The sequence below is a fragment of the Pavona decussata genome, unplaced genomic scaffold, assembly GCF_977016875.1.
Source record: "Pavona decussata unplaced genomic scaffold, jaPavDecu1.1 SCAFFOLD_105, whole genome shotgun sequence".
Lineage (NCBI taxonomy): Eukaryota > Metazoa > Cnidaria > Anthozoa > Scleractinia > Agariciidae > Pavona > Pavona decussata.
The window spans coordinates 1,361,221-1,387,287 of NW_028145519.1; the positions used below are offsets into that span (position 1 = coordinate 1,361,221).

General features: G+C 38.3%; 2 protein-coding genes across 5 annotated transcripts in view; one reads left to right on the forward strand and one right to left on the reverse strand.

The window, feature by feature from the left end:
- LOC146471294 (uncharacterized) overlaps nt 1–6,063 on the reverse strand; it is a 130,782-nt gene extending 124,719 nt beyond the window's left edge. For all 4 annotated transcript variants that reach the window (XM_085120980.1, XM_085120979.1, XM_085120978.1 and 1 more), the window contains exons 1-2: nt 5,857–6,063; nt 5,621–5,741 (exon numbers count right to left, since the gene is read on the reverse strand). In XM_085120980.1, the coding sequence (XP_084977106.1) occupies nt 5,621–5,693 (73 nt within the window). In that variant the 5' untranslated portion in view covers nt 5,694–5,741; nt 5,857–6,063. The remainder of the gene's footprint in view (nt 1–5,620; nt 5,742–5,856) is intronic.
- A 9,161-nt stretch (nt 6,064–15,224) lies between these two features.
- Nucleotides 15,225–22,156, forward strand: LOC146471297 (protein rolling stone-like). The gene is made up of 2 exons (XM_085120972.1): nt 15,225–15,409; nt 20,754–22,156. Exons 1-2 carry the CDS (start codon nt 15,329–15,331, stop codon nt 21,519–21,521), a joined length of 849 nt encoding a protein of 282 aa, XP_084977098.1. The 5' UTR covers nt 15,225–15,328; the 3' UTR covers nt 21,522–22,156.
- The last annotated feature ends 3,911 nt before the right edge of the window (nt 22,157–26,067 follow it).

Sequence of the window (26,067 nt, forward strand, 5' to 3'; positions counted from 1 at the left end):
GTCTATATGACGTCGGACTCGTTTCGAGCACCAATGTAGTTTCTCCTTTATTAGTAAACAATTTTATAAGACATCTGTTTAAATGCAGATGCTTGAAAGCCCATCTATTGGACCCTTGCATGCCTGGCCTTCATATGCGATTTCCCCAGTGTATACTCTCTACTCCATTTAACTCACCAGTACAGAACGACACAAAAATCCACCATACTCACACACCGCATAAAAGGGTTACCCTGCCAAGAGTTTAAAAATGGTATGCAAATTATGCAGGTGTTTGTTAAGTGCGTGATAACGGAAAGTTTCTAAAGAAGCAGCGCCCCGTAATTTGACAATTTTTGCAGGCAAATACCGAAGAAATAGTAACAACCACCCGAAAAACTCCCTGTAAACACGATACGAGTATAAATAATGTACTCCACAAAGAGGCCAAGTGGGTAACTTTGGGGTTTATCAAGACATATCGGTCTATGGTAAAACACATCTTAATCTGAAAAGACTAATCTGAACGGATTGCTACTATCGGAACTTAGGTGGGCTTGGCAATTTTAATCTCTCTGTTATAAGTCCGTTTAAGAAGGGTGCCTCCCTTTAATACTGCACATACGCGTTCTGCGCATCTCGGGATAGTACGAGATACTCAGATTTCTGTTGGACGGCGCCTTCCAAAACAAATCTTTATGACTGTGCGGAAAAAACAGACCTTACCAAAGAGACTATGCTTTTATTTTAACTTTTGTGTTTTGTTATCATACAACTAGACTTGGTCCTAATGCAGTCTTGCGGTGTAAGCGCGTAAATCGTCAATTGCCTTAATGAAAGGCTGTTTACTTTGCATTAATCCGTTTAATCGACTAATTACTGTTGATACCGTACGCCAAAGAAAAATGTGACCATTGTTCGTTTCCTCCATTGTAGTTTTAAAATCCGCTTTTCTCTGTTTACCACTACAGACTGGCGATGTAACTTTCGTCACAGAAGCGTGCAAAAACAATACAATCCAGACACACGTAAAGAGACTAGGGCATGACCCCAGATGACTTTTTTTTTTTTTTTTTTGGTACTAAAACGATTAGTTAAACATAAAAATCGAAATTGAAGGTTATCGCTTATCGACAGACCATGATGACTGACTCGTGAAATCGTAACGCAATACCAGCATTACAGTTAAAATGTATAATTAAAGACGTCTTTCAGGTTAGAGAAAGTGTCCGTATTAACGTGTTGCCAGCATTATTGAAGTAAGTCAACTTTAGGAGGTACATTGCTTAGTTCGGGACCAAGACTAGCCTCCCAAGCAGTCCTGTTTAGTCTTCTCCCCTCAATACAATACGACCAGACCAAGACCGTTATAACGTTGGACAGCGTTCGACTACTCTTTCTGTGAGGCTTTTATGGATGTGCATTAAGTCCACTGGTTCTTCTAGTTAGTCCATATTAGGCTGTTAATCAAGTCCTTAATTGTGACCAAAGTTTGAAGCCGGACAAACATTTATATTTTATATCTCATCCGAACAAGTAATCGGAAGGTCTTAGGTTCAACTCCTGACAGGAGCACTTGGATTTTTTTCCGAGTATGCCTGTGTCATTTACTGATCAATACATCATTCTCAATTATTCACCAGGCTTAACAAATTCCATCACATTATTTCCATTGCGTAGATGCTCTTCAGCGTTAGCATTTTTGGCCTTGAGCGTGCACAAACCACAACTAACTGCTTTTAACTCATTTGAAGTATGGTGAACAATTGATCAATAGAAACGTGACTGTTAAGATATATTGATCTCAGCTATAGTGCGATCGTTAAAACAAACGAGCGTGCATGGTCGCGGCCCTTCCAGCATAAATTGCAGCACCATTGTTATCAACTTTGAAGATTTATAACCCATCCGTCAATTAACTGTGACTGTGACCATTCAAACTGGATGTTGACTAGTTTGCAAAGCTTCTATGGCCCTGTTTGCAAATCACATTGTACAACTTTTGAGTCTGTTTGAAACCCTAAGACATGAACATTCAAAACAGATCACTATAAAAGGAACCATTGAGCAGTTCTTTGTCCGTTTTATAGTCAGAAAGGTTTGTTTTCTATTTTTTTTCTACGAGACAAGAAACAATAAAATTATGTAAACTAGCATTCTACTTAAGACTGCTGTTATTCCGAAGTCTTGCCCAAAATACTTCCTTTGTTATTTCTCACAACTTTCCTGTTTGCTTCTTTTCCAAACTCTTTTGAGGTAAACTACAAAGCTTTCAACTCTTTTATTGGAATTGTTTTGACACTAGAGTGGTCGGCGGAACTGATGTACTCATGAGATAATTAATAGCAAACATGACGTTAAAAAGTAAACAATATTTGACCCCGCAAAACCAAAACACACTACCGGTTTCTTTTATATTTTAGAGTGAATTTCCATAACAGTGTCTCTAGTGGAATAAAACAGGAGCGGACAACTGTAAAAAGCCGGAAGCGACTTTTGAAAAGAAATTGAGATATTTATCAACGTCTAAGAAAAAAAAATTGAAAGAGTCTTCCTCGACTCTAGCAGTTTTTCCGACAGTACAGTACAGTCGAAGCTCTCGTAAGCGATCACCTCGGGAATTTGGCCGTAACTAGAATGAATTCTCGTAAGCGACAAATCACTGAAACAGGCTGTTCGCTGGTCGCGAAAGTAAACGACACATATCAACTGAGATAAAAACCTTCTAAACATTTATTCAGATGATCGCAATGTATCTTGTACTTGTGGTACTGCACACCAGCTGTCAAAAAATGTGCCGATGCGTTACTAAGGGCAATAATATAAACGCGTCTGACTGCGGTATATCACTGAGTTCACTTAAAATAAAGCACAAATTAAACGTTTCACATGAAAACATTTTAACTGTAGGACTTGATGAAACGAAATAACACAGAGACGTTGCTATGCAATGAACTATTGAAAAAAATTCGACCGCAGAAGCTTAGTCAAATACTGAAAAAAGGAGTAAAGAAGTTTACAAAAGCTTTAAAAGAGCCGGGGTGAAAAAACGGGGCAAAATATTTTTAGCAATGGCTCGCCAGTCGAAAGAAGAAAAAAAAAAAAAAAAACCGGTGTCATCTGCTTAGTTAATTAGGTAGCCAAATCAAGCGCTAATCCCATTCAGTTTTTAAATCGTGTGCGTTTTCTTTGAAAACCAGACTCGACCGCTGTGCCCACGTGGGCAGAACATGCTTCCATAAACAATCCGAAATATAAAGACCCTGCCTTGGCTGAGAATGCCGCGTGCATGATAAAGCTAGACTTTTTAAAAGACAACAAGAATTGCTTATTTTAATGAAAATGGGCAGAAATCCACGAAGCCAATTAACAGTAAACGCATTAGACGCAGCCTTCCTTCATCGATAAATATGGTTGCCACAAGTACCACCAGGTTGCGCATCGTCGGGTATTCCTGATGGCAAAACAAACTTCTGAACAGACACCAATAGCGTTTAGACCTGTAATTCGATCTCTGGAATTTCGCCTAGCGGTTGTAAAAAGAAAAGCCACTGTTTCAGATCATCTTGTCCCGCCGTATTAAAAACATAGGTCGGGACAGCTGTCATGACCTTCTAAACGTAAACATCCGTCTATGCGGCAAAATGCAAGGTGCACACAGCGCTGTAAAAAATCGAGCAAGCATTTTACCAGTAGCGTTTATGAAACAGGCATTTGTGTAATCAGAATGACTCTTTTGTCGTCATCTCAACAAAGGTCTCGTATTGATTACGGAGTCAACTTGTTTACCACCAAGGTGTTTCTAATGCGATATTAATTTACAATTACGATGGAAACCAATGAGGGTAATCAGATTCGTTAGAAAGGGTGGTCTAGGATCGTTTCCGTTGTTGGACATCATATGCATCGAGAAAAAACGAAGATATCCTCGAAATTTGGGTGGTGCACTCCAGTGAGTATGACTTGCGAACGGAAACACAAATATGTCGCGTTATCAATACAAAAATTGACGTGTTATTTTGTGAGGAATGGTCGGATAACTCGTCCGCAAAGCTTTCGCCCTTTTGTGAGGTCTTTTGTTGCCAGATCATGGTGTTATCGTCGACCTTTAATGAAAAAAAAAAGCCAGAAAATCCAATTTCTACCCGAATTATCAATTTTATCTCTCTCAGACGTCTTAGTAATACTAACACCAAATAATGGTTCACTTCTTATTACATCTGTGCACAATTCACGCAGTACTCGCACTTTACGATACGGACTCGAGCAACTGTTCCGTGGTGTACTAAAATTGGGATGTTGTCGACTGTACACCAGTGTTCGAACCCCAGGGAATAAATGTAAACAACAAATAAAGCACTCCAAATCATCCAAAATGTTTATGTTGGAGACGCATTTTTATAATAAAAAGGAAACGATTGCAAGCGCGATCTTTGGTCTCCATGGAGCAGAGAGAATGTTCAATATATTTTAATATTTGACGAACTGTAGATGTTTAATTGAGGTGCCGGTACGTAGAGAGAGGAACGAATGTCAGTTGTGTGACAGACTGGCGGAAAGCACGACACACATTGACAGAGTTTCACAATGCACGTGCTTCGATGAGTGGATTCCACTTCACCCTTATCCACCGAAGGATTAGTCTTATGGCAAAATATGTCCTCGCTTACGCTCTCTATTTCGACTAAAATCGAGTCAAACTAGAGAAATAAAGAGAGATCAAAATAAATCACTAATCGCTAGAACATAGCCGTTTAATCATGCAACCATCCGCGTCCAGAGCTCGAGTGGTCGCTCTCAATTGCCGGACAGAGGCCTTCAAACATCTACTTTTTTCAATTACAGTAAAGTTTAACTCTAAGCACTCTCGATAACTAATGGCGTCGTCCACAACTCAGATAAACTAAAGCGTGTTAGCAGCAAATCCGTGACTCACGCTATGGTAAACAATTGATAACAATCAAGGCGATGTCTAGCTGTATACAACTCTTAGATCAAGGCAAGATAAGCCAGCCGTACTGCACTGGTGGATTGATATTCAACGCTTTTTGTATAAACCACCAACTAAATGACAATGATTACGCGCGATAGGCGATGCAGATCTTACAGCGTTGATACGAAAGTGATGAACACGAATTTCTTCTCATTAAAAGACCTGAAGCTGTTATCTGCGTTTAATGATCGATTGAAGTTGCGTTATGTCGGAGACGAGAGGTCAAGGGACATGTTTGAGCCAAAGGATTGAAACAGTATGGCACGCCACCAATCGAAAAAGAAGTGGCTTTTATCTGGAAGAGCAATGTCAGGTATGTTTTGCGACAATAAATGTTTTAGACTCGAGAGACAACAGGGCACTATTATAAAATATAAAAGAGGTAAACGGGACTTAGAGTAGTAATAAAATGATAATTTTATCCGTGTAAGCATTTGCTCGCACAACGGATTTTTGTGTTCTGAGGCAGACACTGCAGAAATCGGAGACATACAATGAAACTATTAATAAATAAAAGGGAATGTTGGAGCGTGTCAGAGAAATATGAAAAATTCTTTTGATTCGACGTACAAGTACCTTGCCTGTCCATAGCAGCAAAAGGATTCATTTACGATGCAAAATAACGAGTCAAACCGAAAGAAGGCTTACCTGCTTTCGTGGTAAACAGCAGAACGACGAGCCCCAAAGCCACCGGGCAAAGCAAGCGGCGATGAATCCTCATTCCACTGCGGCGAACGTTTTATCGCAAGCTGTGACTTGTGTCCTCGGCCTTGCGTGGGAAAGTTCGGAAGAATATGGCACATTAGCAACTAAATGCTTGAAAATGTTAACATTAGAATCCTTCAGTGGTTTGTGTTTCACTCAGAGGCAATGTTTACACTTACTAATACGTCAATCTCCTCCGGAATGGAAAGCGAGGTCAAATATGGCAGTCCAACCGCCTTGATCGTTTCCCGTTTCGCTATAATCGGGGTTATCCCCCCTGGTTGGCCGTTCGGTTAATACCTAATGGTGATCAACATCGCATGACTTCTTTATATAAATACATCGTCGAGTCGAGTAGCCAGACTAGTGAGAATGTAACAAATTATCGATCGATGTCTTGATGCACTGATAGAAGAGATGACACATGTATGGCTGACGGAATGTTTCGGACCTTTGTTATATTTCCGCCGTTATAATAACGTGTTGTATAACTATAGCTAATGCGTGTTACAATTTATTTATTTATCATTTTTTTTTCTGAGACATTTTTCCTGAGTTCAGATTTCTAACCGGTGATAAAAGATTGATTGGTGCCTGGAAAGATCCAGATTGTTCGTAATTCAAAGTTGCAGTTTTCAAGAATATTTTCCTTTGACCTTTTTCCTTTGCGGTCAATCGGACGATGTGCAAGATCTGGGTGTAGCTGGCGGGATGTGAGTTAAGCTCTTTTCAATGCCTCTTTGTCATAAATGGTTTTTCAGAACGCCATAATCATTCTACGGGCGTACAAGCCTTAATAAAATCATAGCGCCACGATTGACTTCATGATATCAAAGCAGACACGCCAAAGTTGCGTGTTCTTATTTATTTATTTATTTATTTATTTGTTTATTTATTTGTTTATTTATTTATTTATTTATTTATTTATTTATTTATTTATGTACCTCCTTGTTTGTTTGTTTGTTTGTTTTTTGGTTCATTTGTTATTTTTGTTATTTTGTTTTTCTCTTTCGCTATCCTTTTAATGCCTTAAAAGGAAGCCGCTTTCAGGCATTTCTGGACATTTTGAAGCAGAAGTTGGAATAGAGTGGGAGTCGGGATGGGGGGGAAGGAGGGGGCGATCAGGTTCTAAACACGGGTGCGGAGGTATCTATCCTCCATCGATTAATTGCGTCTCGTTCAACCTCTTACTTTTATTGATTGATTGATTGATTGATTGATTGATTGATTGATTCATTCATTCTTTTATTTATTTCTTTATTCACAAGTTAGTAACCCGTGTAACAAAGAAAAAACACAGCCTGTGTACAGCCGCCTCCTCCCCTTCGGAAAAATCGGGAAGAAAGACGTCGTCTCTCTCTACGATTTTTCCGGAGGGGAGGGGGCGGCTAGGCTAAGAAAACAACATAAAACAAACAAAGGATAAGGTACGGTGTACTGGTTAGACTACAAGTAGCCTGTTATTTTTCTTAGGGGTTATAAAGCGAGGGAAACAAGCGAGTGAGCGCGAGAATCTTGTTTCCCTCACTTTTATAAAATCCCTGCGAAAAAATAGAGACAACTCATAACATAGGTTTATGTTCATAAATAATTTTATTTCTTACATCCCGGCTGATCTCGTCCCAGGCCAACTCTCACCTCCTCGTGTTCTTCTCTGCACTCTTCAAAGTATTTTGGACGAAGAACGAAGATAATTGCGGAGAAAGGCCATATCGCGAAATTCGTAGTGTGCTCCCCCGGGTGTAGGAAATGGATTCTGACTGCGTTGTTTCGCTCTCCCAGGCCGAGCGAAAGTTGGGCGAGAACGAAAAACGCAGAAAAACCCACAGGACGCACCGGTTGCTATCAAGATTGCTAATTTAGGCTAAATTCCCGAATGCGCTGCTCTCTCGGAATGGTGGATGATCATCTTTAATAGCAAAGGTCTCTTTACGTTTCGTTTGGCCCCAAAAGGCTACATTCTTGACCCCCCGAAGATTATACTCAAGAGCCGCTTTGAAGGTAATCGCGGTCAGTTTGAGCAGTTTAGTCCGGAATAGGTTATTATTTATCAGAAAAAGGATAATTTTATCCATTCTTCTGTATAAATAACGATCATTAGCTCTATTCGAATGGCTAAGTTTCGTCCACGGACCCAAAAGGTGGCACCACATCATACGATTCAACGAATTACTCAAGACTGGTATGAAGTTAAATCCCAATTATCACAGCTGTCACTAGGAAAATCCTTGACGTATCAAAATGAAAGAAAAGATCTAAAGGACGTTGAAAATATGTTGACGTGCTCATTCATCAACTATTTAGTGAATCACTCACTAAATAGTTGATGAATGAGCGACTGGTGTATGGATTGTCCGAAAAATGAACGGTTCGCCTCGAGGGCAAAAATTTGTAAAATTAATTTTGAGGACAATTTTTTAGTTGATATATACCAGCATGCGGGGAAGGTGTTTATTTATTCAGTGTAAATATTATCCTCTGATTGATTTGGAAACGTGCGCGTTTAATTTAAGGAAAGACTAGCGAGGGTCACGGGCATGATTGTCAGAAAAAAAATTACAATGTGTGACCACGAGGAAGACAAAAAAAAGGATACTCTACCGAAAGGTTGTCGCGGTCTGCCTCAAGGCATCCCGCGTAATAAATGCGAGCTGACTCGTGATTTCATTATACACTGATTAGAAAAAAATCAGAACCGTTTATTTAGACCTTAAAAAATATGTGCCGCTCTTTCTTTCTTTGTTTTGTTCGTTTGTGTTTTTCTTTTCTTTTAAAAAAAATCGGAAGACGGATATAACTTTTTGATTTGTGCATTCCAATTTCTACTCAACTTTCTTCTTAAATTAAAGCACAATTAAATCGTCTTCGACTAGTGTATGAGTGGTCCACTAAATTGGGAATTCCTAGCTACCTGTTGACGGACCAGTCCCTTAAATGTTGTGACTCGATAAAATATTGTGACTAAGATGAAATAAAGTTGTTAAAGTTGTTGTCATAGGATATCGTATTGGACGACTCCTAGGGCTGCTATCGTCTGATAACCACTGTCGACCACTGTCCGATTTTGTGCCATGTAATGTGTTTCATCCAATGAAAGCGTGGGAAAATTAATGTGTTTTTTGGATTTATGCTACAATTGAGGCCCTTTCCTTGTTGAACTTTCGTTGAATATCAGATACCGTGTTATCTTGTTTTAGTGTTAACAAGTTATTCGAATATCATCTTCGCGATTTGTTCCAAAGGCATTAAGACATGGAACTTGTTACCCCACGACCGAGAGCCCGGATTTTGCATTGAAACTGAAGGAAATACCGAAACATCGCCAACAAAGGAGCTTACCGGGAAGAAGTCTGTTGAACTAAACAATACTCAACTATTGTCTTCAAGACTATTCAGTACGTCACTCAAAGGATTTGTCAGTAATAAAGTTAAAACTACCAGAAATAAGTCAAAATAACAAGGAGGAAGTGGTGACGAAAACCGCAGAACACCCAACCAATTATCTTCTGTTGCTGCCTCTACTACTGAAAAGGTGATCATGATATTAACCTTGAAGAGAGTGAACACTCTGACCAAAGTAGTGTAAAAGCTAAACAGGATGTTTGATTTATGACGACTCAAGTCAGTTTGACTAAGAGTGAAACTGAAATTCATGAAAGAGGAAACTGACACAGCACGATAGAGAAGCTAGACCTTAGGTTGCCTTTTGGTTGGTACGCAGGAGCAGCCCCAAACTGTTGAAGGCGATAGCATCTGGGGAAGCGCTATCCCTAACGCGGCTCGTTTATCGATCGTACTGAACCAAGAGAGGTACCCCTTCTTCCTCTCTTGTATTAAGCTGAATGAAAGGCCCTGTGAAAACTGGGGGAATGGACATGCACCAGTTTTCAAGAAAAGGCAACACACAAGGTATAGAGAAAATTTCTTCTCAAGTTCTCGGCACTTTTAAGATATCAGTCCTAGAAGATGTAAACATGAAACGTCGAAGCCTCGACTCATATGATAGATGACAAATTCATCTGTCATACTGACCACATCAAATTACTTGGGTTTCAGCATTCAGGAATGCGTCAACTATAGCAGACACATTTGTAGTGTCTGTAAACATTCGAGAAGATAGGAAAAGGGAATGCTTATGTGTCTAAGTAATCTAACAGGCCATCAATAGGTGAAAAGTTTTTCATATGAAAACTAGTTTTGTTTACATATGAATGAAATCTAATTTTCATAATAAATATGAAACTTTGTACTTAGCCTCGCTTTCATAATGAGGCTTAACTAGAAACTCGGAAATGGCCTATTCCATGTAAGGCCGAAGTAACGATTTACAAGTCCGGTATCACGTGTCATTACCTCACTTACTGCCGTGTAGTATGGCATTTCTGTAAGGTTTTCGATAGTGGAATCGTACAGTGTAAAATTTGAGTATATTCAGAAAAAAACCCTTGACAGCTGTTTACGGAAGCACTTTATTTTGTGGTAAAATTGTATATAAAAAAAGACTAAAACTAAAAGAAAAAGAAATCACGTGTTATTTTCTGTAGTTTGCTCTGTAAGACATTTCATTTTTTGGCAACTTTAGGGAACTTTGTCAAATATTTTGGGCAGTTTTTTTTTTTTTTAAATCAGAATTTAGTGCGAAACAATCGCTCTAAGTATTTAAAATTCACTGAGACACAGTCACTTTGACATTCCAAACTGTTTCCAACTGTGATCGTAATCTAAACTATCGCAGGAACTCATTAAGTTACTTAAGACCGCTTTTGCGGTCAAAGCTGAGCCAGGGGCAAAAGAGAGGAAGGGGGGGGGGGGGGGGGGGGCGAGACTCCCAAAAAAATAGGACAAGAAGTAAATGTCAGTCAACTGATTTAGTACCTGTAAGAGGTAAAAATTTGTTCAGACCACTACCACCAAACAGAATTTGGGTACCTTTAACGAATTTCCCACGATCACCCCCGTCTTTTTGTATGGGAGTCCCCACACACACACACACAAACCCTCCCTCCATACCCCGGGGAGGGGGGGGGGGGGCTAAAGAATTCAGAACTAAAAATTCGCAAACTTGACAATAACGGCTTGTTAGGAAACAACTGCTGTGCTCTTGTTTTCCTTGTGTCTGGTCGTCGTTAATTCTTTTCCCGTCTGTCGTGTGGGTTGTTTTCATCGGTTCTTAATTTCGGCGGTTGTTAATCAAACATACAAGGGCGCAGCAAATTGGCAGACGTAAGCTAACTCCAAAAATTAATGATCGTCTCCGCTTAAAACAAACCTCCTTAATACAGCGAATTTTAATTTCAATCACAACTACCACTATTGGCTATCAACAGTTATTAGTTTTGATTTTCATATTAAAATCCCATTGAGGCAACTGTATTATCATTTACCAATTTTCGGCTCTTTAAGAGAATGCAAATGTTTTTAGCTTCAATCCCAATGCTGTTCTTCTAAAGGCTCTGGAAAAGAAAGCTTGAAGCAGGCACCCTTTCCGCTGCACACTTTATTGTAAGATCCACGAATCGTTTTCTTTTAAAAAACAGACTTTATTTTTTTTCTTCAGTGTAAAAGAAAGTTCCAGTCAAAGAGAACCCAGACATTCAAATTGCCAAAAGCAACGCTTCATGAATGTGCTAACGCATCACGAAGACAATGATAAAATTTCATGAATGTGTTTATCATAATGAATGTTTTACTGTTCAGCTCAGTTCGACAAAAAAAGCTAGATTTTTTTTTTTCTAGAGATATATACGCTTCAGTTAAAAATCATATCAAAAAACCCCGGCAGAAAAATATGCTTGTTCACGGTCACAATAACGTGTGAGTCAGGTGTGTTTTCCGACCCAACTTTATTTTACTCTAATGGAACAAAATATCTGTCATCAAAGAAGAATATTATATCAATCTCAGAAGATATTTTTAGACTTTTGGGAGCCTACTTTTCACTATGTTTGGCAGGGAAGTGCACACTGGAAATGGACCCGCTGAGAAAATTTATTCACCTTTGTCTTGCAAAAACGAAACATGTTTTTCCCCGCTTTTCCCGACGATAGCGTCCCTACGTTGACTAAAGATATTTTATGTTCATTAGAGAACAAAAACACCCCCTTCTCAAAAACCGCCGATAACTTTCTATGATTTATTTTTGGACAAGATTTCAAGTAAATGTCTATGCAAATATACATCTTGGGAGCAAGACTATAACAGTTCGGCTTTCAAAGAGAAAAGCAAGCGAATGATGTATGTAGCTTCAGGTCAAAGCAGGCACCCTATCTGCTTAACACTTCATATTCTAGAGAAATACTTTTCTGTGATGCATATTTTTTAATCAGTATTTTCATCCGAGTGAGAGGGAGTTAGAACACACTCGCAATTTACAGTGATTAGTATCAACATGCAGCAACCAAACTGTGTTGGAGGATCCTAATCGATGGCCGTGCACCCAAGGAGGACATTAGCGGATTTGTTAACACGCAACTTCCTGTATTCCAACATCATTTTATGGCCTTTTAGAGGCAACTAACACAAGGGTGATCTGTTCGGACTATTAAGCTGGAAATTTAAATTGTCCAAAATATATGGAACGGCAACCATGCATATTCCCCGAATATACGAGCTGATGCTGGAAAATGCTTCCTGCATGATCTTTTAACGGCGTATTTTCTCCTTCGAAAACAAAATAAAAGGGATTATAGTCTTCAAGCGATACGGAAGTTTGACGTGATGTTTCACTGAAAAAAATGAAGCGAACAATGTCTCTTCTAACACTGAGATATTCCGCCTGTGAAACGAGCCATTGCGTGTTCCTAATTCATTAATGAACGTATCGTGAATACCTTAAGAATAATGGAAAAAAAGTTTCTTGGCACATTACAGTTATCAGCAGCAACTCTGCATGAGTGTATTAATTATTTTCTTATTGTAAAAGCGACATCTAGATATGTTTCGAGGAAATTCAGTTTAATTAGTGCAATTTAAATTTTCTCATCTAAGTACACAAATGGGCATAAAAGAGAAACGATATCTGCTTTGAATTATCTTCTTGCAGAGACTGCAGAGGGAACGCGTTGAAATCAAGAAAGCCAAATCCCTTACAAGCGGTAAGACTAACCTTCATATATGTCATTGAAATAACGAAGTACCTTTTGTCAAGTTGAAATTTTCAAACATAAATTCTCCAGGTGTTTTAGTTGATTGAAAGGCAGCTCGATGAATAACCCGGCGTAGGACCTTGTTTTCTCCAATAGAAATGTTCTGTTTCTACTAGATATTGTTTTCAGTGCTAGCTACTGACGAAATTATATGTTATCCTGACATAAGCTGAGGACAATAAAGGCCCGAAATTGGACAAAAAGAAAATGCTCATAAGTTTGAAATCCCACGACTGACTTTTTTCTTACTTTATTATATGATAAAGCAGGCACCCTCTCAGAAGAACGTGCTCCTGGGCCCGCTTGCTCGAAAGCCGATTAACGCTAATCCACGATTAAAAGTTAATCGAGGCTTTCATCTCGCTCGTTTAATTAAAATAGTTTAAAAGGCTAATTTCAAGCTAGAGGTTAAGAAAAGTCTAAGGCAAAACTGACGGACAAAAATCTTTTGGGAGAATCTTTATCAATTATTAATTAAACTCTTATCAAAGTTCACGTTAATCCGGGATTAGTTTAATCGGATTTTGCATAACCGGGCCCTGAAGATATTATCACGAGAGCAAAAGGAAGGTCTCGTCACAAAACCGTGAACGTATTTCTATTTTTTGTATTTTTTGACAACATTGAAACTCTCTGCATACATCCTGATACTACTTAATTATTTCATGAGAGCCATGAGAGTTTAAACGTGGGATATTGAGATCCGTTTTTCTCATGTTATATCCTTTGTAGGCGGGGGGGGGGGGGGGAATTCGAAGATTTCCTTTGTATAACTGGGGCAGTAGGCCATTTTTTAACTTTCAACAAATGCTCTGTAGTCTTCTTTAATAACGAACTGAACTACTTAAGTTCTCGCTTTCAACACTGCCCTGAGGGCTCGTTTTTGACTTCGCTCAAGTTTTCGCTTGTCAGATGATTTGTAAAACTGCCACACAGTACGTTAATGAAGTAAGATGGCAGATTTGTATAGTTGTATCTTTGCACGGGATGAGATTGCATAGTCCGTATCAACACTCCTATGTTTTGGTTCGTTCTCTTGAAGATATCGCTGATGAGATTGCATAGTCCGTATCAACACTCCTATGTTTTGGTTCGTTCTCTTGAAGATATCGCTGATGAGATTGCATAGTCCGTATCAACACTCCTATGTTTTGGTTCGTTCTCTTGAAGATATCGCTGATGTGCTTATTAAATGTTGACTTGTCGTCAATGGTTACACCAAGAATTCTAAGACAATCGAAGGCTTAAACTTCGCAGCTGTCAAATTCTAGTTAGTTCGATTTCATCGGCCGGATAACTCTTGAAATGATTCAGTTTACATTTTATTAAGATACCGGCGAGGTGCTTATTTCGTCATGTAGTTGGGTAATTCGTTCTGGTTCGTTATATATGGTGCTATCCCCTCGCTATGGCTTCTTACCGTTATATTGGTACTTATTTCATTATTTACTGTGGTTTATTGCTTTTTCGCGCTGCGGCTTCTCGCGTTGCCTTCTCAGACCCGCTATTACCGAGAAGTGTTAAACCACATTTAGAAGTGCTACTCTTGAACTAAGCACAACATGTGTGCAGAGACTTCTGAAAGAAGAAACAATTGGTCTTAAAATCTTGACTTTTCTTCCAACCAATCACATGCTTTGCCGCGGTCACTCATTCAGATGATTTTATGTATGAAGAAGATTCTATAAAAAGAAAGCTAGTTTATCCCCTGGGAGACTTCTTGCTTTCAAATGTTTGAGTACAGCAAATTACACGTAAAAGAAATTAAAAAAAAACAGGTCAAACTTCAAAACACATACAATACAGAACGCAGATCGTTGTCTTTTGGTGGAGATGATCAGTTGAAAAGATTTCGTGATATTTGCGAGTTTTCCCTCGATGGCTGATGCCCCGTGAAGACAATGAAACAACTGAAGAGGAGAGGCTCGCAAGAAATAAATGCACGTATAAAGTCCATAAGAGTCGAATTGCCACTGAGTTGGCCCGATTAATATTACGTGATCGATGTCGCCGATGAAAATATTAGTCTCGATATTTGTGATTCCTGTTTAATTCTCAGCAATGTACAAACGACGGTCAAAATGATTCCCATATCATTCATGAAATTATCATAAAACTCAATGCTGTCGTGAACTTTAATTGGGGCGTCGTCAAGCAGCCTTTATAAATCCTGGACATTTCAGTTTCAACTTGCTCACTGCTCGGCTCGGCTTAAATTTTACATGTATACGCAAACGAACGAGCCTTGCCAAGAATTTGGTCAACACCTTATTAAACTTTTTCGCCAGTTCTATCCATGAACAGGTTGTTGTTTATAGAATTTTGACAGATGATTCAATAGGCCCTTTTGTCTCCTGCTCCTAAGGGAACTCTTTTGCTATGCATCAATGCGTCACGAGAGCACCAAATTTGCACATTGAAGGAATATTCTGTTTTCGCTTCATGCTTCAGACGCTTTTGTATAGAGTTGAGATGTGAAACCTTCTTGGACCATTTGAGTGGGAAAATGTGTCTCTGTCCCGAAGAGTTCGCCTTCAGACGGCTTAAACTCACGCATCCTTACTTCAGCGCGTTTGCTACGTCACCGGTAAGCTTTTCAAATGATTATTTCCAAAAGAGTGATATGGTTGATATCTTTGACCGCGTCTCTCCGGCATAATCGATCGTCTACCTTCAATGCTTCATGAAATCCTGTTTGAATCAGTTTTCAGTGAGATGATGATTTTATAATCTTCCGTAATCGACCATCTCTCGCAAGAGCAAAAGATTGAGAAAGTATCCTTACAGGATATATTATATCCATTCACAAATTAAGGCTTCAGCTTTATGAACTTTGAATTGGAGATTTTTTCATCTGGTCTGAAACTTTCATACAAACAGCAAATTTAAGAACTCTAAATCAGAAAAACACACCGCCAATTTACAAGATCTGCATATTTTGGTGTGTGATAACAACACTTTCCGAGGTTTTCAGTAAACGAGCTGATGAATTGGAGGTAGTTGCCCATTGTTCATCTGATGAAGTTATGATAATGTGGGCCGCGGGCAAGGTAAATTAAAATATGTTCACGGCAAAACATATTTTAGTAAGATCACGTACCGCGATCAAAACTCGTCTTTTCTTACGTTATTTGTTCAACACATAAGAGTTCTTTTATTATCTTCCCTTAAGTAACGACTTTGTTCGTTGCCTTTACTTGTGGCGCCAAAAACCTCAGATCGATATTATGAATTATGCGGATGGCGCGCTTGAAGTGTTTCCGAATTTACCGCGCTTCAATAAAGATACACTTAAAAGCGCTAAACCTTTGGATTCAAAACGTTTTAGTGCGGTGCGAGTAAGTAAAGAGTGGTTGATTCAGTTGATTTAGCTTTTAATTCTACTTGGGAAAAAGGAAAGGCAATCCAAAAAAAAAATAACTAAACTAAAAACAAATAATTTCTTCGACATTTGCATTTGTTGAACTGTCAATACAATAAGTACAAGTTCTGAGGCCAATTTGATTTTAGTTTGATTAGTTAACTGATCTTGCATGCCAGTGTTCTGGTGATGCAGCAATTGCATAGCCTAGTCGATCTTTAATTACTGAACGTTCGTGTAGTTTAATTCAGAAGAAAGCTCTCTATTAATTTCCTCACACTGTGAGCTCTGAGCTCTTGTGGCCCTTGATTTACAATTGAGCAAAGCTGTTGGTACCTCTTTATTTCTAAGGCATGAAAACTAAAGTGGTGGAAAAAGTACAGTAGGTGAAAAGATAGCACACATTTAATTCCATCAAGATGTAACTAACGTGTTTGGTGTACGCATACACAGCCCACAACTTTATTGAATTAGCGGGCTTTTGAACTGAATAATTACCATAATTATTTTTTTGTTTGTTTAAAAATCAACCCAGTCTTTGTTAGAGAATATTGAGCTGACACTCTTTGAAGTTTACGTTATATTGGGGGAGAGGATGGGGGAATTATTTCGGCACGTAACTTAAAAAGTTTATCAAACAACTTATGTAAACACGCCGGAAATAGAGCTGACTTTTCGAGCGTTAGCTCTTCGTTAGATGCGATTCGCTCTGACGAAGGGCTAACGCTCGACACGTCAACATTCGAATCTCTTACGGTGGCCAACTGAACTTTAGTTATCAACTCTGTTGATAAACCAAGCGTTCGTTTCTACTTTCCACCGACGCGATACCACAATTTCTTTAGAAGCTAACCCCCTTGTAAACAGTCTTTATTCCAAAGTGATAAATATTAATTACATTTAATTGTTTTGGCTACAAAAGCACTGCCCAACAGAAATAGAATTCCGTTCTCGTTGCAGCGAAAATGATATTCATAACAAAAAGTGCTACGACATTATATTCGTTAAATCGTAAACTATAGATCGGTCTACTTCACAAGTGATTGTGGGCGCTGACTATTGATGCTACTGCTCATAAGTGCACCCAAGGGGAGAGGGTACTCAGCGGAATTTTTGGTGGTGTCGGAGGTGTGCGCGGCTCTGTTCTTAGACTGCAAGCAGTCCCTTTCTGGTTAGTCAGAAAGGGACTGCTTGTAGTCTACTCTGTTTTCGAACTTTGATTGTTTTAAACCAAAATACGTAATTTCCGGTACCCTTTTCCGGACCTGGGGCCCGTTTCTCGAAAGTCCCGGTAACTTACCGGGCCCGATAAGTATATTTTGAAAAGTTTTTTCGCCGATTACACAGTGATTACACACATGGTACTTGGCCAAAGTTTTCATAGAGTTATAAGATCTTAAAATTTAGCATTCAAAGCTAACAAAAATTGACCTCTGTTAAGAAACATTTATCGCCAAAGACACTTATCGGGCCCGATATGTTACCGGGACTTTCGAGAAACGAGCCCCTGGCCTATAAAATTCATGCCAATTTTCAGACCTGCACGCAACCGTTTCTCGAAAGTCCCAGTAACTTAACGCGCCCGATAAGTATATTTTTAAATGTTTTTACACCGATTACACAGTGATTACAGACATGATACTTGGTCAATGTTTTCATAGAATTATAAGATTTTGAAATTTAGTATTCAAAGCTAGCAAAAATTGACTTCATCACCAAAGACACTTATCGGACCAAAATGGTTAAAATTTATACTCTATTTCAGTCCAAATCGGCTCTAAGACAAATCCCTTTTGAGCTGCACATACCTATATAGCTTATATGGGGGAGTGCCCTCCCTCCCACGCCCCGAGGCGCGTGCAACTTATTTGTAGACTATTAACATAATACGCAATCACATGAGGTGATAAACATGACTCCTTGGCAACCACAAGCATGACCTACAGGAAAATCTAAAAAACCGAACTATAATAAATACTGTAACTACGTGCCCCGTTAACTATCATCTCGTATCCAAGGCGCCCTTGTGGAATAATAGGTTCATTTATTCAGTGTACTGCAAGAACTAGAAAACAAACTATAGATTAGGGACAACAACAACAACAACATCCTCGATTTAAACACGATAGTGGTTAAAGCAACAGAATTGCTTGTGGAGTCGTGTATTGAATTTTGTTATGATCTTGTGATGTAAATACCCCGACGCTATTTCAATTACTTGTAATATTGTAGTTTGTAAATTAGTTACTGTTTTTATGATGATAGTGATGGTAGTTTTGTATCTTTTTGGCACGCCCCCATAAACTTTCTAGCTTTAATTTCCTGGCGTGGATAAATAAGGTTTATTGATTGATTGATTAATTGATTGATTGATTGATTGATTGATTGATTGATTGATTGATTGATTGATTGATCTAACAAAAGTTTAAAACATGCGTTGAAATTTATAAAAATCATATACATAATCTTACACATTGATAAAACTTAATATCCGTTAAGCTATTTCTTTGCGTTTGAATAAAGGGATCAGTTATACATGCGAAAGCTTGGTCACTACTAAATTTCCTTTTTCTGAGCTGTTTTAAAATCATTTCGATTGAAGCCATAGCTACTCTCAATTATGCTATTATGGGTTGGGACTTACACATGTAATCTGCAAACCTTTAGAATGGGTTGTTGTGGAAGGACAATGTGTTAGGTGTGCCTCATTCCTCTCGTACTTCCCCGTTACCCATTTTTACATCCGGGTGAAGACAAACAATGTGTGAGTACATGTATTCTTACAAGACCACGTCATTACCACCAAGATTTTGTTGCAATTTTCTTCAAAACAACCAATTTCACACCTTCAATACTAGAAACTCTCATGCCTAAATCTACCTTATTGACGTACAAATATTAAGAGATTTTCTGAGTTTTTCCAAAGACCCAAATTTTATAACTCCCTTTACAGCGAAACTCTTATTCAATTTGTTTTTTTCAAGAAAGCCTTTAAAAATTGAATAATTAATTTAAAATTGTTAATAACACGTTATTTTCTAGCTTATAACGGGGAACGTATAGTATGTATATTACTTCTGTTGCATGCGTACGAAAACATCGAATTTCTCCCAACTTTTTTTCATCCTTGATTCTAGTTTAATTGCTAGCTCCCGCGAGTCTTCTATAGCTCAGAAGTAGGATCTCATTTTTTTCCTTTTACATATACTGTATGCCTGTATCACTGACTAAACAACACATTATTTGTATCTCATTTTGTAAGTTACTATTTATTTCTTTATGTACCAAAACGTTCTTTTTCCGTGGCAGTATCACCAAGAACGGCATAATGAAGTTACTTTAATATTACATTCCATGCATTCGTTTTAGGTTCGTCCGTCCGACCGTCCGTCCATCCATCCTTTCATTCATTCATGCATGCATTCATTCCGTTATTCATTCATTCATTCATTCATTCATTCATTCATTCATTCATTCATTCATTCATTCATTCATTCATTCATTCATTCATTCATTCATTCATTCATTCATTCATTCATTTATTCGTTCGTTCGTTCATTCGTTTGTTTGCTCGTTCATTCATTCTTTAGTAAAACCCAGTAATTGTGTTTGGAAGGACCACCGCGACAAAAAAAAAAAGGTACTGGATTCTGTATGTAGTAAAGAATCTGATCAGCAACAAATTGTACAACAAATAATGCGGAAACGTACAAAGCTGATTTATATGGGAAATATTCATTCATTCATTCATTCATTCATTCATTCATTCATTCAACCATCCATCCATCCATCCATCCATCCATCCATCCATCCATCCATTCATTCATTCATTCATTCATTCATTCATTCATTCATTCATTCATTCATTCATTCATTCATTCATTCATTCATTCATTCATTCATTCAATCCATTCATTCATTCATTCATTCATTCATTCATTCATTCATTCATTCATTCATTCATTCATTCATTCAATCCATTCATTCATTCATTCATTCGTTCATTCATTCGTTCGTTCGTTTCTTCCTTCCTTCCTTCGCTTGCTCGTTCTTTCTTTCTTTCTTTCTTTCTTTCTTTCTTTCTTTCTTTCTTTCTTTCATTCATTTCATTTAGTCTTTCCTTCCTTCATTCATTTGTTCGTTCGTTCCATCTTCATTGATCTATTCACTCATACAATCATTCAATCAATCAATTATCCAACCAATCAATCAATCAATCATTCAATCAATCAATCAATCAACCAACCAACTAACCAATCAATCAATCAAGCAAGCAAGCAATCAATCAATCAATCAACTAATCAATCAATCAATCAATCAACCAATTTTTCAGTCAATCAATGACAAAACCAATTAATCAATCAATCAATCAATCAATCAATCAATCAATCAATCAATGAACCAACCAACCAATCAATCAATCAACCAGCCAACCATCCAATCAATCAGTCAACCAATTTTCCAATCAATCAATCAATCAATCAATCAATCAATCAATCAATCAATCAATCAATCAATTAATCAATCAATCAATCATGTGATTTTTATGACATTTGTATTTACTTTCCAGTGGTTGCCTCTTCCTTTACTCCTTATTTACCGCGTGATCGCTGCCTTCTACTTCCTGTCATGGCTGATCTATAGCGGCTTCAATGATGGCGACTACTGGTTCCTTTACCTCAGCAACTGGGTCTTCACCTTTGTGACCGCGCATTTCATGCTCGCCATGTTCATCACCACTCACTACTGCTGCGGTGCAGGAGTCGAAGACGACCCGGCAGGGTACGGACCACGCCGATTCAAGTCGGAAACATACATTGTCGGACTCTCCTCCGAAGACGAGGGCGACGAAGACGGCGAGGGGACGTCATACGCCAAAGCCGAAGATGATGACAACGAGTTGACGTTTTTCTACAAGGCGTTGTGGGTGTTCTTTACCATAGCAAGTGTGAACTCGCTTGTGGTCACCATTACCTACTGGTCAGCGGTGTATTCAGGTGTACAGATCGACGGTTTGATTGTTAATGAATACATTGTGGCAACGGTTTTCATGTTGATTGAAGTGATCATCAGTAATATTCCTGTTCGTGTCCTGCATTTCATTTACTCCCATGTTTTCGGTTCCATCTATGTGCTTTTTACCGTAATTTACTGGGCTGCAGGGGGCAAGGATGAAGATGGAAATCACTATATTTACAAATCCCTTGACTATCAGAAGCATCCGGGAGCAGCTATCTTCACTGTATTTTTCGTGCTTATCATCCTTCAGTTCATGTTACATCTGTTCTATTTTGTTTTGTTCAGATTCCGAGCTTGGCTGGTCTCTAAATTCCAGTGATTTGTTTTCGAGGTAAAAGTACGGACAAAAAAATCTAGGTTGTTCTGTGATTGCTGACAGAACAAAAAGGTTTCTTTTTTATTTTTAAGCTGAAAACAAAAAGGCAACCTGCAGTCTACTGACTGACAGTTGAATGTCATAGCTTTTTGTCAACCCCATTGCGATGCGGGCAATCGTTTATAATTCTTTCATGGATGAAATATATTACTGAATTTTCATGACAAACTGTAAACTAAACTAAAAGAATATGTAGTCAAACAGACTAGGTTTAGCGAACCGGCAAGGTTGAAGAACGAACTTATTTCCCAGTTGTCAATGTCGGTTTAGAAAATGTTGCCCATTTTGAGCGACTTATAGTTTTGACTGTTCAATTAAGGAGGTTACAAACGTTGGAAACGTTTGCAGTAGGTTGTATTAATTTTTATAGCTTTTTTGCAATGTAAAAAGGAAAAGGCTGTTTGCCTCACAGTTAATTGGTTGGAAATGGCACTTAAGTAATTAGGTTGCTCGGTTTCAAAATGTTATAACTATTGAGGTAAATTTCTCCAACTGTATAAGATCGTAGCTATAGTATAATCTAAGACTTGGGCAAGTGTAACGTGTTTGACACAGCAATTAAATATCCATACAAGCTGTGTACTGCACTTAAGTTAAATTTGGTACCTTGAGGGTAACGATGCATTGCGGTCACGTGCCTGCTTTTGTTACTGCGCATGCGTTCTCTGCATCTCGGGATGGTCAGAGAAGCTTTGTTTTCTTGAGGACGGTGTCTACTAAAACAAAGATATTTTCCGTGGCTTATGACAATGTAGCGAAAGCAGACCTTAGCCAGCAAAGGTTGTTGAAATCCAAAGAGAAAATGAGGAGTAACCATGCATTTTTTTTTAGATAATTAAGCTTCAATTTGAAAAAAAAAGATACATTGATCATGATGTATTTTAAAGGTTTTATGATTATTGTTGCTTAGTTATTTCTGAAAAATGCGCTGTTGCACCCAATTTTCTTTTTGGATTCCAATACCTCTTGCTAAGACCCGCATTTACCACATTGTCAAAAACCGCGCAAAAATACCTTTGTATTAGAAGTCACCCTCCTTAAGTTTTACGTTGAAAATTCTTTCGTAAAACCTCTTCACTTTTCGATGGACCACCGGGATGGAATAAGTCGTAAAACAAACGACACGGTAAATTACACAAAATGAAATACTTGTACTTCACCATATATATTGTAATGCATTTAATCACGACTCGTTTACTAGATGAATGAGGTTTTAGATTTCTGGCAAGGGTTGCTTTGAACACTTTACTAACGTTGAAATATTCCGCTGTACTAGTGAATAAAGAAGAAAATTAACTTTAAATGTTGTCAAAAAAAATGCAGCTCTTGCTCAATAGGTTTTTAGATTTTTCCATCAGGGGAAAATATTCCAAACATGAAGGGGTATATACTGACTACGCTCTGTTCCAAGCAGGTTGAAGACAGTGAAGAATTAATGACGGTGTGCTAGGAAATATTTATTGGAGGAAAAGGAGAAAACATTAAGTACTCTCTACTTTTACCCCTTGACATATTTCTTCTTTCTCTTAATCTTTTGTTAACTGGCTTATAATTTGGACGCCTAGAACAGGCCACAGAGACTGTAGCACGCTTTTAAATGTTTGGCGATTTATCCGTTGAGTGCATGAGCAGCATATCGGAAGTTGAAGCCGGAATAAGACAGGTGTTTGTGTCTCACTTCCACTGCATGCACAAAATTTAACAAGAGGCAATTTTTTTTTTTCTATCCCAAACCGAACGGATCGCTTTTAAGGACACAGCGACGTAGAAGTAGGTCGTTTTATGAGAGCGGATGAAATGTACTCTTACCTCAAGGAGACACAAAAAAGAACAAGAAATCAACACTTCTGAGATTTCCCATTCTCGTCCCCAGAGCCGCCTGGTCCTCTTAGCCGCTGGAGGCTGGGCACGAAGACCAAGTGGCTCTGGGGACACAGGATTACGGAAGTCCTAGATTCTAGGACTTCCGGTATTCATGTATGAAGTCTTGAAATGTCATTAAATTTAGAGAGGATAACATGGCGGCTGCTAGGGGCGAAAAAAGTTTATTGAGATACTGGCGAATGTTCTGCGTCTTCTCATTTTGGAATCGATTCTTCTTCGTGAGCAGCTTGGGAACGCAATTAGAATTATTGTCGAAAAAAGGAGGGATGTGTCAGATGTCTATGCCTTCGACAAATCCTTGATATTCCAGCTTTGCTTTGCTTTGCCTTTAGCTTTGCCCTTTGTTTTGACTCATGGCTGGAGGTCAGTGACTCCATCATTTTTGTCGCATCGCCGTTGAATGCGCTGATGCGGGATCAGATATCAAACTTAACAGCATGAAACTACCATCTGCAATGATTCTTTGAGGCGAATCGTTAGACTTCTCTGTATCCCAAATGGAAGGAATATTAAGTGTATTTAAGTTTATTGGGAAAAAAATTGGAAGATTTTGGTCAGTGTTGAGATTAGGGAAAAGATAAAAGCAGCTATAGTTGATGAGGCACGTCTCATTGCAGAATGGTAACAAGTTTTATTCTACTTCTTTTTACAATAAACATATAGATACTCTAGAACTATATACTTTGTGATCAGCCTAAATCACACTATACAAACCTGTGAGGGTTAATCTGTCATTATATTAAAGTTGTATAATGTTATGCAAATCATTAATGGGAAAATGACTACAGTACGTTCGCACTTTTAGGATGGGACTGGTGTTTCTATGTTTATTACACCTATTTTAAAATCACTGGTGATCTTGCAATCCGATTGGCTCTCAACAGTGCGATTTATTCGCGAATCACTATCTTTTGTCCGCAAATCGCTCCCTTTAGCCCATGAAAATAAAATGAAATAATAAGAACCACTTAAAAAACGGGTTTCTTGAAGCAGCCTCTTATAACATTGACAAAAAAAAAAGCGATTTCAAAATGGGTGTAATAAATTACTAAATATTGAACTTTGCACTCCACTCAGTTCTATTAGTTAACAATTATGCTTTTAATAATTTTAATACATGAATGCCATAAGAAGAATAATCTGTGCCCATACTGTTATACAGATGACTCATTATTATCAGACAAACTAGTAACGCTAGCACTCCATCTTTAGTATTTATGCCTGCAAATTAACTACCATACAGATTCATCGGATTGGATTATCCATCTCTGCTATAAATTCACCCATTTTGACTTCAGCATTATTTAACTCATTCACTTATTATATTACACATTGACCATTTGCGTGTTTAATCATGTTATGTAGCCTTCAATAGACTTATTTTGAGTTCATTGGGTTCAATGAGTGTTCCAAATATTAAGTAAATTTAAAAGTTGTTCTAAAAAACACCAAATGTTGAATGCAATTTCTATTCTGACAATTTTTCTATTATACAATTTTAAGGAATTTTCATATTTTCAGTGACACTCTTTTTATGTCTCAAAGATAATTTTAGCTAGTATTAGATTTTAAGGGATGATAATGCACATGTAAATTAATTGTGTTGCCCTCTTCCACTTTCAAGTAGGTAATTTCCCAAATTCCACCACCACCCCCTCCCCCTCCCCCGAAAAAAAAATAATATTATAGGGAAATAATTATTTTTTAGATCTGTTCCTGGTATGCTAAGTGCCATGTTTCCAAATGTACCAATAGTTGCACTGACAGTGACAGCAACAGAGAAAACAAGAGATATAATTTCAAATTCCTTTGAGATAGTGGATCCTGTCATCATCTCATTGAAGGGAACTCAAACAGAAAGTACATATTTTACACTGCTGCTAGATATCACAAACATTAAATAGAGGCCTTCTTGCTGTCTTACATCGCAAAGCTAAAGGAGCTGAGAGAGATTTCCCTTACTGTACTTTATTCAGGTTAGAAATTTGTGGGGAACGGCGCTCCAGCCATTTGTGATCGTCGCTTGAGCGAGAAGCAGTTTGCACCGATAGGCTCGGGAAATTTAGCCATTCAGTTGGCGTAGAACTGCGAGCTCTTTCAATTTTGTCTCAGCCAACGACAGCTCCTGCGAAGATAGACTATTTTTCATGAAAGACTGCAATTCGTAAATGTTTTTTTTTGTGAAAGCAAGGTTGATGGAGTTTTTTTAAGGAAAATTATCATCGAGCGAAACTTCCCTTCCCGATACTCTAACTGAGACTCCACACCGTGTTTCCTTCACGAAACTATTGACAGATCAGTGGTTTCTAATTAAAACCCGTTTGATTATAACACCTACAGATGTTTAAAACATTTACCAACGGCTTTTTCGGAGAATCTTTAGCGATTTTTTATCGTCCGCCATCGTGCTGCATTTCTTTTTGACGATACTTTTATTTTTCGCGCCAGGCCGCCAGTCGCCGATCCCTCGCTCTGTCGCTAACATTTTCACTTCCGTTTTAGATTTCTATTGTTGAGAACTAGCCAATCAAATCCTGTGTCCCCAGAGCCTCCTTTCCCTCGTGCGAAGGCCCCGCCGGCTAAGAGGGACAGGAGGCTCTGGGGA

Bases quoted from the DNA above. Each gene is read 5' to 3' on its own strand.
- LOC146471297 (XM_085120972.1), top strand. From the start codon at position 15,329: ATGTGTCTCTGTCCCGAAGAGTTCGCCTTCAGACGGCTTAAACTCACG. The intron at 15,410-20,753 runs GTAAGCTTTTCA...TTTACTTTCCAG, and splicing joins GCGCGTTTGCTACGTCACCG to TGGTTGCCTCTTCCTTTACT.